Source organism: Dasypus novemcinctus, chromosome 8 (genome assembly GCF_030445035.2).
Source record: "Dasypus novemcinctus isolate mDasNov1 chromosome 8, mDasNov1.1.hap2, whole genome shotgun sequence".
Taxonomy (NCBI): Eukaryota; Metazoa; Chordata; class Mammalia; order Cingulata; family Dasypodidae; genus Dasypus; species Dasypus novemcinctus.
Genome location: NC_080680.1, coordinates 77,073,805 through 77,090,694, shown reverse-complemented (window position 1 = coordinate 77,090,694; position 16,890 = coordinate 77,073,805). Strand labels below are relative to the sequence as shown.

The 16,890-nt window shown below is 36.1% G+C and overlaps 1 protein-coding gene across 2 annotated transcripts in view; it reads left to right on the top strand.

The window, feature by feature from the left end:
- RIGI (RNA sensor RIG-I) overlaps window positions 1-16,890 on the top strand; it is an 83,959-nt gene that overhangs the window by 50,258 nt on the left and 16,811 nt on the right. For both annotated transcript variants that reach the window (XM_012521126.4, XM_071216807.1), the window contains 3 exons: window positions 940-1,097; window positions 2,097-2,232; window positions 16,568-16,716. In XM_012521126.4, coding sequence (XP_012376580.2) covers window positions 940-1,097; window positions 2,097-2,232; window positions 16,568-16,716 — 443 coding nt within the window. The remainder of the gene's footprint in view (window positions 1-939; window positions 1,098-2,096; window positions 2,233-16,567; window positions 16,717-16,890) is intronic.

The following is a 16,890-nucleotide window of genomic DNA, read 5'->3' as shown; positions in this document are numbered from 1 at the left end:
GTTCATCTGATTTCCTGCTGACCACCTTGTTTGTAGCTGAGGCTGGGCAAGAAGCATTCCAGTGCTGCTTCCTTGCTTCTCTTATTAAAAATGAATGGGTAGAAGGGGATGCTTAATCCAGAAACCTAGCTCTTGTCTGTGAATTTTATTGTACTGTCGTCTTCTCAAGGAATTCTGGAGAACTGATACTAGAGTAGCTTATAGACTAAGCCACTTAAGCACAGGGCTGTGTCTTCCTCATCCTTATCTCCCCAGTGGCCCACATAGAGCCTGGGCCACAGCAGGTGCTCAAGGTATGAAGCAGGCATGAGGCTTACCTTAGGAGATGCATGCACTCAGAAGTGTTCATCACGTGCCTTTTGAGCACCTCGTCTATGCTTGACCCTGCACCAAGCAGAATAGGCTGTGCTGAGTTCTGCTTTCCTGCTTTTTTGTACCCTCCTCTGATGAAGCTCTTGAGGCCTATTATTTTTATTCATTGTTTCTTTATTTTTAATGTCAAAGGTTTTTTTTCCTATCCATTGTTTTGCCTTTAGGCTGCTTTGATTGTCAGTCTGTAGATACAGTAGAACTTGGGCATTGGCAAACCTGGATTTGAAGACCTGTCATTCCTCCACAAACTAGCTGTGCAATGTTGGGCAAATGAATTAAATTTTCTGAGCTTCAGTTTCCTCATCTATCAAATGTAATATCTACCTCATGGGAGCTCTGAAAATTAAATGAATCATTAAAATAAAGCTCTTTGTTTGATTCTAGTTACATAAGAAGTTTTCATTAAGTAGTCATACATCCATTCAGATATACTGCTGAAAGATTAGAATATTTCAGGAGGAATATCTGGTTTACAGAGAGTGAGAGCAAAATTAAAAGGTGAGGCGTTTTTGCAGTTTTACATTACTGATCATATGGCATAGTAAAAAACTTTATTTTTTTTCCCAGAAAACTTATCTCAAATTCAAAATAGGACATTTGGAACACAGAAGTATGAACAGTGGATTATTGCAATTCAGAAAGCATGCGCAGTGTTTCACATGCCAGACAAAGAAAAAGAAAGCAAGATTTGTAAAGCCCTGTTTTTGTATACTTCACATCTGCGGGTATGTTCTGTCTTTTGAAAGGCATATTTTGGTCATAGCATCTATTGGGAGCGTCACTGTAGGAGCTGAGAGAAATCAATTTTTCATCCTGTCCCAAGAACTCACTTAGGATCCTATCTAGGAGGTTCTTATGAAGCAAACTCCAAAAGTTGCCACATTCAGCACCTATTTTACATTCTGATGCTTAACATTGGAGGCAACAGAACTGAAACAAAGGCTGAGATTCTGAGCCATGCTTCCACCGATCCCAGAATTGACAGGGTTGGAAAAAATTGGGTGATGATAAGAAAACATTATTAATCTGGATTTGTGACCAATGACAGACCTCTTTAAAGTTGAGTTAAGTGGGTTCCATTGCCATATGCTAAAGGGTGTGGTTGTTTTTGTCTTGTTTTGTTTTTAAATCCAAATGCTCAGATATCCAGACTATATGGCTAGTTCCTGGTAAACCAGAAATTGAGAAACAAAAAACATGAACATAACCATCACCTCTGCTTATCTTACCACTGAAAATATTTTAAAAATGTATTCAGTCAGCATTTTACTTAATTTAATTTTAATTAGCTTAATTAAATCTTTGGTGTAGATGTCAACACCATTCTAAACAGATGTTTAGAATGATGGCTTTGGATATATGAGAGATTAAATTGAATATCTGAATCAGGGCATATGGAAGTTGATTTGCTTTTGCTTTTGTTTTTTAAATCTCTGACATGTTTTTTTTCAGGTATTTTCTCTTTTTTTTCCAACTTATATATAGCAAAGTGAACACAGCCAATTAATGATTCTAGGTAATTGATTTTTTTTTTAACCACATATTTGGTTAAAAGGAATTTTTACAGATTCCTTAGGGACCACTTATCTTAGAAAAGTAAAAGTTGAAATAGATCTGAGAAAAGTTCATTCTCAAAATTAATTCCTTGTTAAGTACAGCTATTTGAACTGAAGACATTGTGTTAGACATTAGAAACATTGAAACTCAACTTTCATTTTAAACAGAAATATAATGATGCCCTTATTATCAGTGAGGATGCACAAATCAAAGATGGTCTGGATTACTTGAAAGATTTCTTCAGAAATGTCCAAGCAGCAGGATTTGATGAAACTGAGCAAGATCTCACTCGGAGATTTGAAGGTAGGTGGTGATTCCAGAGGCAGAAGCTGCTGAATCCTGGTGACTAGAATGACACCCCCACACACACACACAAACACACACTCCTAGTATACCTAAGCTTGGTAGTGCTCAGGGAATTGTCCTGGGTTTAAGAAGATATTATAGGTGTTAGAACTTTTTAGTACTGTGGAAAGATTCTTCTGCTTATACCATTTCCTATTTGGAAGAAATAAAAATTGGAGGACTTTTAAAAGATGCATCTCATAGAAAGAGTTGATAATAGCATTTTTAAAACTTTTAGTAAATTTATGGAGGTTAAACAATACAGAAAAGTGTTTTAGTGATATTTCAAAACTGTAATTTATATATTATTCTATATAAAGAAAATAAAAATGACTATAATTCTACTTGTCCAGATAGCCCCTTTTGACATCCTTAAAAAAAGGGAAAAAAAAGTGTGTATATACATATATATTATATGTATATAAAATATATGTATGTAGAGAGAGAGAGAGGCAGTAAATGAAAAGTATTTCTATTTTTCTCCCTTTCTTGAATCCCTTTTCCCAAAGGTAATTGCTATTAGTAATTTCGGGAGGCCTATAACAAATTATTGTACATATGTGTATAATATGCATATGCTGCTAAATGTTTAACAGCCAGCTCTCTGGGGGGAAAAGTATGCATATATATGTAAATAAGGTCATTAAAAATTTTATTGGTATAGAGGATATGTAGAACACAATTTTTAAAAATAATAAAAATGCAGTATTCTTTATTATAAATTCCATATAGCCAGTTAATTCTTATAGAGAGTTTTTGGTGACTTTTACAGAATGCTTGTATTCATAGCCAGCCCATGGTTGCAGTTGGCAAACAAGTGTAGTTCTGATATGAATGTTGGTATATGTATTTTCATTTATGATGAAATGAAACATCAAAGACATTTCTTAGTACTTCATTATTTGTCAGTGATATCAGTGACTTTTTTGCTGAATTGAATAATATTTTTCAAATACTAAGAGAAATATTTTCTCATTTTGTGTGTATGCTGTTGACAATGCAATGGATACAAACACAATGTACTTTTTTTTTTAATCTAACAATTTTTTAAAAGCGCTGTGTGTTCTGTGTCTGCTTGTCTTCTCTTAGGCAGCATCTGGAAACTGATCCTGGGATCTTCCAGAGTGGGGGAGAGGTCCTCAATCTTTTGAGTTATCTTAGCTCCCTGGTCTGCCATGTCTCTAATTGTCTCTCCTCTGTGCTCTTTTTGTTGCATCCTCTTGCTGAGCCAGCTCTCCGTGTGGGCCAGCACTCCTTCATGGGCCAGCACTCTGCATGGGCCAGCTCTCCACTCAGGCCAGCTCGTTGCATGGGCCAACTTGGCTTCACCAGGAGCTCCCAGGACTCGAACCCTGGACCTCCCATATGGTAAACGGGAGCCCAATTGCTTGAGCCACATCTGCTTCCCAGCTAACCAGTTTAAAAAAATCAATTTTCTTGATACATATTAATAAAGCATAGAGTTTATCCAAAGTGTACAATCAGTGGTATTTGGTGTAATCACATAGTTGGGCAGTCATCACTTCAATCATTATTAGAGCATTTTTAATAATAGTAATACTAAACAAAAACCAGATAAACAAGTTAAAAACAAAATTCTTTACCTCTCAATCTCTCTGTTTCCCCTCCTCTACATAGATGTTATTTTTGGCTATTCTTCCACATTTATTTATTTATTTATTTATTCAGCAGTTTTATTGAGATATATGCATTACCATACCATCTATGAAAAATATATAATCCATGGCTTTTAGTATAGTAACAATGTTACACATTTGTCACCACAAAAAATTTTAGTACCATTTCATTACTTCAAAAAGAAAAACTCTGCACCCCTCAGCATGCCTTCCCCAGCCATACATAACTGCTAATCTAATTTAATCTTTATAAATTTATTTATATTTATATTTTATATAAATAGAATCATACAATATGTATACAGTATATTTAGTTTATAGTAGCGCAATCATACAGTATTTGTCCTTTTGTGTCTAGCTTGCTTTACTCACCATAATATTCTCCAGGTTCATCTACCTTGTCGTATGCTTTACAACCTCATTTCTTTTTAAAGCTGCATAGTATTCCATAGTGTTAATACACCACAGTTTGCTTATCCATTCATTGGTTGATGGATTCCTGGGTTGTTTCCAACTTTTGGCAATCGTGGATAACACCGCTGTAAACATCGGTGTTCAGATGTCTGTTCATGACACAGATCTCATCTTTGCGTATATAAGCAGTAGCGGTATTGCGGAGTCACATGGAAAATCTATATTCTACTTCTTTAGGAACTGCCAAACATTCCTCCACAGTGGCTGTACCATTCTGCATTCCCACCAACAGTGAATAAGTGTTCCTATCTCTTTACATCCTCTCCCCCTTGTAGTTCTCTGTCTTTTTAATAGTGGCCATTCTGATAGCAGTGAAATGATCTCACTGAAGTTTTGATTTGCATTTCTCTAATCATTAGTGATGTTGAACATTTGTTCATGTGTTTTTTGCCTTTTGTATTTTTCTTTGGACAATTGACTTTTCAGGTCTTTCACCCATATTTTAATTGGATCATTTATTTATTGTTGAGTTATAATATCTCTTTATATATCATGGATAATAAACCCTTATTGGACCCTTATATTTCCAAATATTTTCTCCCATTGTATCAGCTGCCTTTTCACCCTATTGACAAAGTTCTGTGTGGTACAAAAGTGTTTGATTTTGAGGAGGTCTCATTTATATATTTTTTCTTTGTTGCATGTGCTTTGGGTGTAAGGTCCAAGAAACCACTGCCTACCACCAAGTCTTTAAGATGTTTCCCTATATTTTCTTCTAGTAGTTTTATGGTCCTGGCTTTTATATTTAGGTCTTAGATCCATTTTGAGTTGATTCTTATATTGGGAGTGAGACTGAGGTCCTCTTTCATTCTTTTGATGATAAATATGCATTTCTTCCAGCACTGTTTGTTGAAGAGACTGTTTTGTCCCCTTAACATGGACTTAGTAGACTTGTTGAAAATCAGTAGGGTGTAGAGATTTATTTCTGAATTCTCAGTGCTATTCCCCTGATCAGTTTATCTGTCTTTATGCCAGTACAGTGCTGCTTTGACCACTGTAGCTTTATAATATGTTTCAAGGTCAGGCAGTGAAATTCCTTCCACATCACTCTTCTTTTTTAGAGCTTTTGGCTATTCGGGTGCTTTTTTCCTTCTGAATGAATTTGGTAATTGCCTTTTCTAAGTCTGTAAAGTAGGCTGTTGGAATCTTGATTGGTATTACATTGAATTGGGCAGGACTGATATCTTCATGATTTTTAGTCTTCCAATCTATGCACACAGAATGTCTTTCCATATGTTTAGGTCTTCATTGATTTCTTTTAGCATTATTTTGTAGTTTTCTGCATGTATGTCCTGTACTTCTTTGGATAAATTGATTCCTAGGTATTTGAGTCTTTTTGTTGCTTTTGTAAATGCAGGTTTTTTTTTTTAATGCTTTTAAGCTTATTCACAGTTTTATTTGTTTGTTTTTTAGTTTCCTTGTTTTTTTCCCTTTATTTTATTTTATTAAAGTTAATAGATCACAAGGAATGTTACATTAAAAAAAAAAGAGGTTTCCATATAACCCACTTCCCACCCCCACCTCATCATTTTTGTAAATTGTATTTTTTTGAAGATATATACACCACACAAAAAAAGTTACATTAAATTACATTAAAAAAATATAAGAGGTTCCTGTATACCTCTCCCCAACAACCTCCCTCATCATTGTGGCACACTCGTTGCACTTGGTGAACACATTTTGTGGCACTGCCGCACTACACAGATAATCGTTTACCCTGTAGTTCATACTCTCCCCCAGTACATATTCCCAGTACATACTCTCCCCCAGTACATAACCCCCAGTGGGTTATGGCAGGATATATAAAGTCCAGCATGTGACCCTGCAATATCATTAAGGACAACTCAAAATCCCAAAAATGCCCCCAAATCACATCTCTTCTACCCTCTCCCTGCCCTCAGCAACTATTGTGGCCACTTTCTCTCCACCTTGATGCTAAAATTTCTTCTATTACTTGTCACAATCGTTTTATAGTAGAATATCAGTAAGTCCACTCTAATCCATATTTTATTCCTCTGTAAATGGAGTTTTTTTCCCTGATTTCCTCCTCAGATTGTTCAAACTAGTGTACAAAAACATTACTGATTTTTGTATGTTGATCTTGTATCTCACCACTTTACTGAACTCACTTATTAGCTCAAGTAGCTTTGTCATAGACATTTCAGAATTTTCTAAATGTAGGATCATGTTATCAGCAAATAGTAAGAGTTTTACTTCCTCTTTTCCTATTTGGATGCTGTTTTAGTCATCCAAAGGGGTGCTGATGCAAAATACCAGAAATCTGCTGGGCGTTATAAAGGGTATTTATTTGGGGTAGGAGCTTATAGATACCAGGCCATAAAGCATAAGTTACTTCCCTCACCAAAGTCTATTTTGAGCAAGATGGCTGCCGATGTCTGTGAGGGTTCAGGCTTCCTGGGTTCCTACATTCCTGGGGCTTGCTTTTCTCTGGGTTCAAGGTTCCTTCCTTCCTGGGGCTGGCTTCTCTTTCCTCTGCGAGCTTACTTCCCAGAGCTCCAGTTTAAGTCTTCAGCATCAAACTCCAACATCAAACTTCAGCATCAGAAACCCTCAACTCTGTCCTTTGCCATGCCTTTTATCTGTGAGTCCCCACCCACCAAGGGGTGGGGAGTGGCTGGGAACTCAGCGCCTTAATCACAACTTAATCATGCCCAGGTACAGATCAGATTACAAGCAAATCCAGTATTTCTTTTTGGAATTCATCAATTATAGCAAACAGTGGTGACAGATGGCATCTTTGTCTTGTTCTGGATCTTGGAGGGAAAATTTTCAACCTTTTCCCCAATGAGTATGATGTTGGCTATGGGTTTTTCATAAGTGTATTTTATCACATTTTGAAAGCTGTTTTTATCAAGATGTTTTTATCAAGAAAGGATGCTGGATTTTGTCGAATGCCTTTTCTGCATCCTTTGAGAGGATCATGTGTTTTTTTTCCGTCAATTTGTTAATGTGGTGTATTAGGTTGATTTTCTGTTGACCCAGCCTTGCATACCAGGAATAAATCCCACTTGGTCGTGATGTATAAGTCTTTTGATATGCTGTTGGATTCGATTTGCAAGTATTGTTGAGAATTTTTGCATCTATGTTCATTAGACAAATTGGTCTGTAATTTAAAATTCTTGTAATATTTTTACCTGGCTTTGGTATTAGGGTGATGTTGCCTTCATGAAAGTGTTTGGTAATTTTCCCTCCTCTTCAATTTTTTCAAAGAGTTTAAGCAGGATTGGCGTTAATTCTTTTTGAAATGCTTGGTAGAATTCACCTTTGAAGCCATCCAGTCCTGGGCTTTTCTTTTATGGGAGATTTTTGATGACAGATTCACTCTCTTCAAATGTGATTGGTTTGTTAAGTTCTTGTATTTCTTTTTTTTTGATCTTTTATCTTTTTATTTATGTTTATGATATCTTCTCTGTATTCTCCGAGTGTTTTCTTTTTCTTGTATTTCTTGTAGTGTCATTGTAGGTTATTTGTGCAGTTCTAGGAATTTATCCATTTCATCTAGGTTGTCTAATTTGTTCACATACAGTTTCTCCTAATAGCCTCTTATGATCCTTTTTATTTCTGTGGGGCTAGTCGTAACTTCTTCCCTTTTGTTTCTGATTGTATTTGTTTACATCTTCTGTCTTCTTTCCTTTGTTAGTCTAGCTAAGGGCTTGGCAATTTTATTGATCTTTTTAAAGACCCAGCTTTCGGTTTTGTTGATTTTCTCTATTGTTTTTTGGTTCTCAATTTCATTTATTTCTCCCTAATCTTTAGTATTTCTTTCCTTCTGCTTGTTTTGGGATTGCTTTACTGTTCTTTTTCTAGTTTCTCCAGTTGTTCATTTAGTTCTTTGATTTTAGCTCTTTCTTCTTTTTAAATATAGGTGTTTAGGGCTATAAATTTCCCTCTCAAGACTGCCTTCACTGTATCCCATAAGATTTTATTTTGTGTCTTATCCACCCCCCACCACCACCACTTGTGCTCACTGTCTGCTTTCTGTGTCCAGTCACTGTGTATTCTTCTGTGTCTGCTTGTCTTCTCTTCTTGTCTTCTCTTTACGAGGTACCTGGAACTGATCCCGGGACATTCTGACATGGGAGATAGGCACTCAGTCACTTGAGCCCCCTCAGCTTCCTGGTTTGTTGTGTCTCTCATTGTCTTTCCTCTCTGTCTCTTTTTTGTTGTGTCATCTTGTTGCATCAGCTCTCTGTGCAGGCCATCCCTCTGTGTGGGCCAGCTTGCCTTCACCCTGGGCCCTGGGAATTGAACCTGGGACCTCCTATTTGGTAGATGGGAGCTGAATCACTTGAGCCACATCTGCTTCCCTGTATCCCATAAATTTTGATAAGTTATGTTCTCATTTTTATTTATCTCAATATATTTACTGATTTTACTTGCAATTTCTTCTTTGACCCATTCATTATTTAGGAATGTTTTGTTTAGTCCCCACACATATGCAGATTTATCTCTTTTCTGTCTGTTGTTGATCTCCGGTTTCATTCCATTGTGATCTGAGAATGTGCTTTATATAATTTCAATCTTTATATATTTACTGAGAGCAGCAGGAACTGGGTGAGTACTTAATCAAGAAAACACAGGTTTAAAAGCAGTAGAAAAAGCTTGTGGCACTCTTGCTGGTCCTGCTCCCAAAAGACATAATTTGCATATCTGAGAATCCCAGTGAACCCCAAATAGGATAACCTTGAAGAGAAACATGCCAAGACACATAGTCAAACTGTTCCATGCCAAGGGCAAGGAGAGAGTATTAAAATCTGCAAAAGAAAATCAATGTGATACAAATAAGGGAGTCCCAATAAGATTAAGTACAAATTTCTCATCAGAAATCATGAAGGCAAGAAGGCAGTGGGTCAAAATATTTAAAGTGCAGGGAAAAAAAGCAATTGGCAATGAAGAATTTTATATATGGTGAGACAATCTTTCAAAAATGAAGGGAGGGGACGTTACTGTGGCTCAATCGATTGGGCTCCAGTCTACCATATGGGAGGCCCTGGGTTCATGTCCTGGGGCCTCCTTGTGAAGGCAAGCTGGCCCGCACCGCAGAGAGCTGATGGCCTGCGCCTGCACCTTCAGAGAGCTGGCACAGCAAGATGATGCAACAAAGGGAGACTCAACAGACACAGAAAAATGCACAGCGAATGGACACAGAGAGCAGACAGCAAGCAAACCGCAAGAGGGGGAAATAAATAAAATTTTAAAAAAATGAAGGGGAGATTCAGACATTCCCAGATAAACAAAAGCTGAGGGAATTCATCACCAACATAATTGTCCTATGGGTGAAAGGCATGCTGGCCCTCATGGTAAGCTGGCCTAAGTGGAGAGCTGCCCGAGGAGAGTACTGGTCCATGCGGACGGAGTGCTGGGCCATGCAGACAGAGTGCTGGGCCATGTGGAGTGCTGGGCCATGCGAAGTGCTGGGCCATGCAGGAGTGCTAGCCTGCACAGGAGAGCTGGCCTGCACAGAGAACTGGTGCAGCAAGATGATGCAACTAAAAGAGGCACAGAGGAGAGACAATAATAAATGTAGCTGGCCGGGGAGCTGAGGTGGCGTAAAAGATTGAGTGCCTCTCTCACACTCTGGAAGGTCCCAGTATCAGTTCCTGGTACCATCTAAAGAGAAGACAAGCAGACACAGAAGAGCACACAGAGAGCAGACAGAGGGAGCAAAACAACAGTGGGGATGGGGTGGGGGAGAAGAAATAAATAAAATAAATTTTAAAAAAAAGAGAGAGAAAAGAAGATCTCAAAGTAGATACCTAATCTCACCACTAGAGGAGCTAGTGAAAGAACAAACTAACCTAAAGCAAGAAAAGGAAAGAAAATAGCAAAGATTATAGTGGAGATAAATGCAATAGAGAAATGAATTTAAAAAAACAACAGCAGTAGAGAGAATCAGTGAAACCAATAGTTGGTTCTTTGAAAAGACCAGTAAAACTAACAAACCTTTAGCTTGACTGACAAAAAAAGAGAGAGGATGCAAACAACTAAAATCATAAATGAAAGGAGTGACATTACTACCAACCCCAGGGAAATAAAAATGATTCTAAGATGATATTATGAACAGCTGTTTGCCAACAAATTAGATAACTTAGATGAAATGGACAAGTTCCTAGAAACACACAAACTAGCTACAATAACTCAAGAAGAAATAGAAAGTCTCAACAGGTCAATAATAAGTAAAGAGATTGAATCTGAAATAAAAAACCTCCCCACAAACAAAAGTTTAGGACCAGAAGGCTTGAATGGTGAATTTTACCAAACATTTCAAGGTAAATTAATACTAATCCTGCTTAAACTATTCCAAAAAATTGAAAAGGAGAAAGCGCTCCTTAACTCAATCTATGAGACCAACATAACCCTCATACCAAAGCCAAATAATGATACCATAAGGAAATAAATTTACAGAACAATATCCCTTATGAATATAGATGCAAAAATCCTCAACAAAATACTAGCAAATCAAATCCAGTAGCTCATTAAACACTATGATTTATACACCATGATTGAGTGGGATTTATTCCAGATGTGCAAGGGTCGTTCAACATAAGAAATCAATTAATGAAATATACCACATTAATAGACACAGAAAAGGCATTTGACAAAATCCAGTAACCCCTCTTCATAGAAACACTTAGAAAGATAGGAATAGAAGGAAACTTCCTCAGCATGATAAAGGGCAATATGAGAATCCCACAGCTAAATCATACACAGTGGTGGAAGTCTGAAAGCTTTCCCTCTAAGATCATGAACAGACAAAGATGCCCACTGTCACCATTCTTACTCAACAAATTGTACTAGAAGTTCTAGCCAGAGCAATTAGGCAAGAAAAAGAAATAAAAGATCCCAAATTTGAAAGGAAAAAGTAAAATTTTCCCTATTTGCAGATGACACGAGCCTCTACATATGAAAAATCCACAACAAAGCTATAAGAGCTAATAAGTGAATGCAGCAAAGTGGCGGTGTACAAGATCAACATGTAAAAACCAATAGTTTGTATATACTAGTAATTAACTGAAGAGGAAATCCTGAAAAAAAATTCATATACAATAGCAACTAAAAATATCAAATATCTAGGGACAAATTTAACCAAGGATATAAAGTACTTTTATATAGAAAACTACAAAATATTGCTAAAGAAATCAAAGAAGATCTAAATAAGCGAAGGACATTAATGTTTAAGGATTGAAGACCAAATATTGTTAAGATGTCAGTTCTAAACAGAGCAATTTACAGATTCAGTGCAAACACACTAAAAATTCCAGCAGCCTTCTTTGCAGAAATGAAAAAGCCAATTATCAAATCTCTATAGAAGGTTAAGGGGCCCTGAATAGCCAAAACAATATTGAAAAAGAAAGAAGTTGAAGGACTCACACTTCCTTATTTTAAAACATGATAAAGCTGCTGTGGTAAAAACAACAACAACATGATACTGGCACTAGGGCAGACATATAGACCAATGGAATTGAACTGAGTGTTCAGAAATAGGCCCTCACATCTATGGCCAATTGATTTTTGACAAGGGTGCCAAGTACACTCAATTGAGAAAGAATAGTCTCTTCAACAAATGGTGCTGGGAAATGAGGACATCCATATGCAAAAGGAAGAAGGAGGATTGCTAATTTGCACTATATACAAAAATTAACTCAAAGTCCTAAATATAAGAAGCAGGACAATAAAACTCCTTTAAGAAAACCTAGGGAAGCATCTTCACAATCTTGTGTTAGGCAGTGGTTTCTTAGACTTTATACCAAAAGCTAGAGCAACCAAAGAAAAAAATGTGACTTCATCAACATTAAAAACTTTTAAGCATCAAAAGACTTCATCATGAAAGTAAAAGAATCTACAGAATGGGGTTTAATATCTAGAATATATAAAGAAATCCTATATGTCAACAATAAAAAGATAAACAGTCCAGTCAAAAATGGGCAAAAGATTTGGATAGACATTTCTCCAAAGAAGATATATAAATGGCCAAAAAGCACATGAAAATATGCTCAATCTCATGAGATACCTTTTCACACATAGTAGAATGGCTACTATTAAAAAATAATGATAACAAATGTGAGAGGATGTGGAGAAATAGAAACATCTCTTTCATTGTTGGTGGGACTGTAAAATGGTGCAGCTGCTGTGGAAAACGATTTGGCAGTTCCTCAGAGAGGTTAAGTATAGAATTACCATATGACCCAGTAATCCCTTCTAGGTATATATCCAAAAGAATTTAAAGCAGGGACACAAACAGATCTTTGCACACCATTGTTCGTAGTGGCATTATTCATAATATCCAAACACTAGAAACAACCCAAGTGTCATCAACTGATGAATGGATTAATAAAATGTATATATACTTAACAATTGAATATTATTCTGCTGTGGAAAGAAATGAAAATCTGATACATGTGGCAACATGGCTGAACCTTGAAGATACCATATTGAGTGAAATAAGCCAGGCACAAAAGAACATGTATTGCATGATCTCAGTGATATGAAGAATTAGCATAAGCAGATTCATAGATTCAGAAACTAGAATACAGGTTACCAGGGGGATGGGTTAGAGGTATTGAAGGGGATATTAATGCTTAATTGGTACAGAATTTCTTTTTGAGGTTGTGGAACTGTTGTGATAATGGATGGTGGTGATAGTAACACAACATTGTGAATGTAATTAACACCACTCAGTTATATTTTGAATGCAAAGAATAATATAGGACAGTATAGCACTAACAGTGAACCCTAATGTAAACTATGGACTTTAGTTAATAACACAATTATAATAATATTTTTTCATCTGTCATAACAAAAGTACCACACTAATGCAAGTTGTAATAATATGTGTGGGAATAGGTGGTTTATAGGAACTCTGTTCTGCATGTTTTTTGTAATCTTATGACTTCTCTAATAAAATATATTAAAAAAGAAGAAATGAGAAGTAATACACCATTGTATAGTATTTCCACCATATACAAAAAATAGATGTGAATAAACTCAAGAGCATAGATAATTGTATTAGTTAGCCAAAGGGGTGCTGATGCAAAATACCAGAAATTGGTTGGTTTTTATAAAGGATATTTGGGATAGAAGCTTACAGATACCAGGCCATAATGCATAAGTTACTTCCATCACCAAAGTCTATTTTCACGTAATGGAGCAAGATGGCTGCCGACATCTGCGAGGGTTCAGGCTTTCTGGGTTCCTCTGGGCTCAGCTCCTCTGTTTTCTCCACAAGGTCAGCTGTAGACTATCAGGCAAACAGCTCTTTCTCCCTGGGGCTCCAGCTTCAGCATCAAACTCCCAACATCCAAAACTCTTAACTCTGTCATTTGCCATTCCTTTTATCCGTGAGTCCCCACCCACCCAAGGTTGGGAACTCAATGCCTTATTGGCACAAGAGGTTTACATTACTTAATCAGGTAAATCTCTGAATCTAATATAACCTAATATGCCCAGAGGAAAAGACCAGTGTACAAACATAATCCAATATTTTGTTTTGGAATTCATCAATAATATCAGACTGCTACAATAATAGTAAAATGCAGTAAAACAATTGGGAAATAATAAATTTTGGCGATTACATTTGTTTTTTATTATTAGAGAAGTTGTGAGTTTACAAAACAGTCATGCATATTACAATTGTTTTTTTAAATTTAATTCTTATGGTGATTCATTTTTTTAACAAATCAATTTTATTGACACATATTAATAAAGTATACAGTCCATCCAAAGTATATAATCAGTTGTATTTGGAATAATCATATAGTTGTGCACATTTTTAAAAAATTATTTAATTGTATGTTTATATAATTGAGTTTTTAATAATGGCTGTGTTTAAATCAATTCATGCAAATCTTGAAATATTTATTGATACTTTATATCAATGTTACAAATTACTTCATTAACACAAGATAATAAGTACAATAACCATAAATCTGCTTTCAATAATCAGTTCTTGAATGCTGGTATGAGCTAGTTCCAGCATACCACTCTTGTCATTATGTTTTAAAGATGGATCATTCTGAACTTACTTCCCTGTACCTTGGTTTTTTTAGCTCAAAATATCTTTGGGATATGTCTATCAGCATATACATAGCTGCCTCATTATTTTATAGTTATTTATTTTTATAACAAACTCTAGGGGAGCTTTTTAAAAATATGGATGCCCAGGTCCCACCCCATACGTTTTTTTCTTTATTAGGGAAGTTGTGGGTTTACAGAACAATTATGCATAAATACAGGACTCCCATGTACCATTGTACTACCATACCTTGCACTGGTGTGGAACATTTGTTATAAATGATAGCACATTTTTATAATTGTATTATTAATTAAAGTTCGTGATTTAACTTAGACCTTGCTGTTGGTGTATGATAGTTCCATGGATTTCTTTTAAAAATGCTTATTCTTTTACCATATTTATAATCTAACATTTCCCCTTTTAATCATATTCAGATATATATTTCAACGCTGTTAATTGCATTCATAATGTGCTACCATTAACACCACCTATTACAAAACATTTGTTATTTTAAATAGGAATCCTGTACATTTTAAATCTTAACTTCTCCCTACTGTGACAATTTGAAATTATTTTATGAATCCGTAAAAGAGAAAGATTGTGTTTGTAAACTAATATATTCCTCTGAGTGTGATACCCTTCGATTGTTCAAATTCAGTTGAGGGGCTTTTGCTTAGATTATTTGATAAGATTACTTTAGGGCTTTTGATTAGACTATGTCAGTGAGGTATGACTTAGGCTGAGTCCCTGCCCCCTTGCTGGGTCTGATATAGATGGACTCACACAGACAGGCACTGGAAAAAAGAAAGAGGCATATTTGATTCTGCAATATGAGAGACAGAATGTCAGGAAAACAGAAGCCCCTGAATGACTCAAAACGACCCACAGAGTAGCTCAAGAGCCCTACTATATGCCTGATAGCTTACAGCTGAACTTGGGAAAGAAGCAGAGCAGCTGAGACTGATAGAGGAGGCCTGGAAAGAGACATTCTGTATGCCTGGTTGCTCAGAGCTGAGTTCCAAGAGATGGTAGATTCTGGAGGGAAAGGCAGAGACCAGGCAGATATCTCCCGCCATCTTACTTCAACACATGGCCGCTTACTTGGGTGAGAAAGCACCTCTTATGATGCTTAGACTTGGGCTTTTCATGGCCTTGGAACTGTAAAATTTTACCCCAAATAAATATCCCTTGTAAAAGCCAACACATTTCTGGTTCTATGGACCAGCAGCCCTTTGGCAAACCAAAACACCTACCTATCCCTTCCCCTGGTAACCTATATTCTAGATTCTGACTTTATGAGTTTGCTTATTCTAAAAATAGTGAGATCATATAATATTTGTCCTTTTGGGTCTGGCTTATTTCACATTCAACATGATGTCTTCAAGTTTCATCCATGTTGTCATATGTATCAGGGCTTCATCCCTTTTAACAGCTGAATAATGTTCCATTGTATGTATATATCCCTAATTATTATTTTTTCATTAAAGCAGTTTTATTCACACACATACAATCCATCCAAAATGTACAATCAGTGGCTCTCAGTATAATCATAGAGTTGTACTGACATCACCACAATCAATTTAAGAACATTTTCATTGCTGCAGACATAGCCCACATTATTTTTAACAGCCAGAGTGTCTCAGATACATTGCCCATGATCTGTTGAACTCTTTTCTTACTGTTGGGCATTATTTTTTGTTTTGCATTTCCCTAATAGTTAGTGATGTTGAGCATCTTTTCATGTGCTTTCTGTTTGGCATTTTTGTTCTTTTCTATTTTCATTTTATATTCTAAACAATATTATAGTGGTTATCTTTAGAGATGTCTTCCGTACTTTCCTCAGTATAACAAATGATTAAATGTAGAGTTGCTCAATCCAATGATGTGCGACTGAGCTTTAAGTTTTGATAGATATTGCAAATTGTTCTCCTAAAAGGTTGTACTAATTTAAATATGCTGCCTTACATGTTATTATTCATAATAATATGAATATGGTTATGAGGTTATAAAGTGGTATACTGCCTTAAAGTTAGTATAACTCAAGTTTCTGGTTAAAGATTGAAAGATTAACTATTTGAACTATACTGGTCACAGTACATTCTACATTTTGAGTATTTATAAGCAATTTATAAAATGTTCCTCTTTGCAGAAAAGCTACAGGAACTAGAAGATATTTCCATGGATCCCGACAATGAGAACCCTAAACTTGGTGACCTTGGCTTCATCTTGAAAGAGGAGTACCACTTGAATCCAGAGACAAAAACCATTCTGTTTGTGAAAACCAGAGCACTTGCAGATGTAAGCTTTCTTTTTTCCTTGTGGATGACCCATTGACAAACCACCATTTAATGAAAAGATTGTCCTTTTCTCACTCCTGTGCAATCAAGTCTCCAACTATGTGTGGTTCTGTTCTGGGGTCTCTGTTCTGTTTTGATGATGTATTTTTTTGTTCTTATACTAATGCCTGGCTGT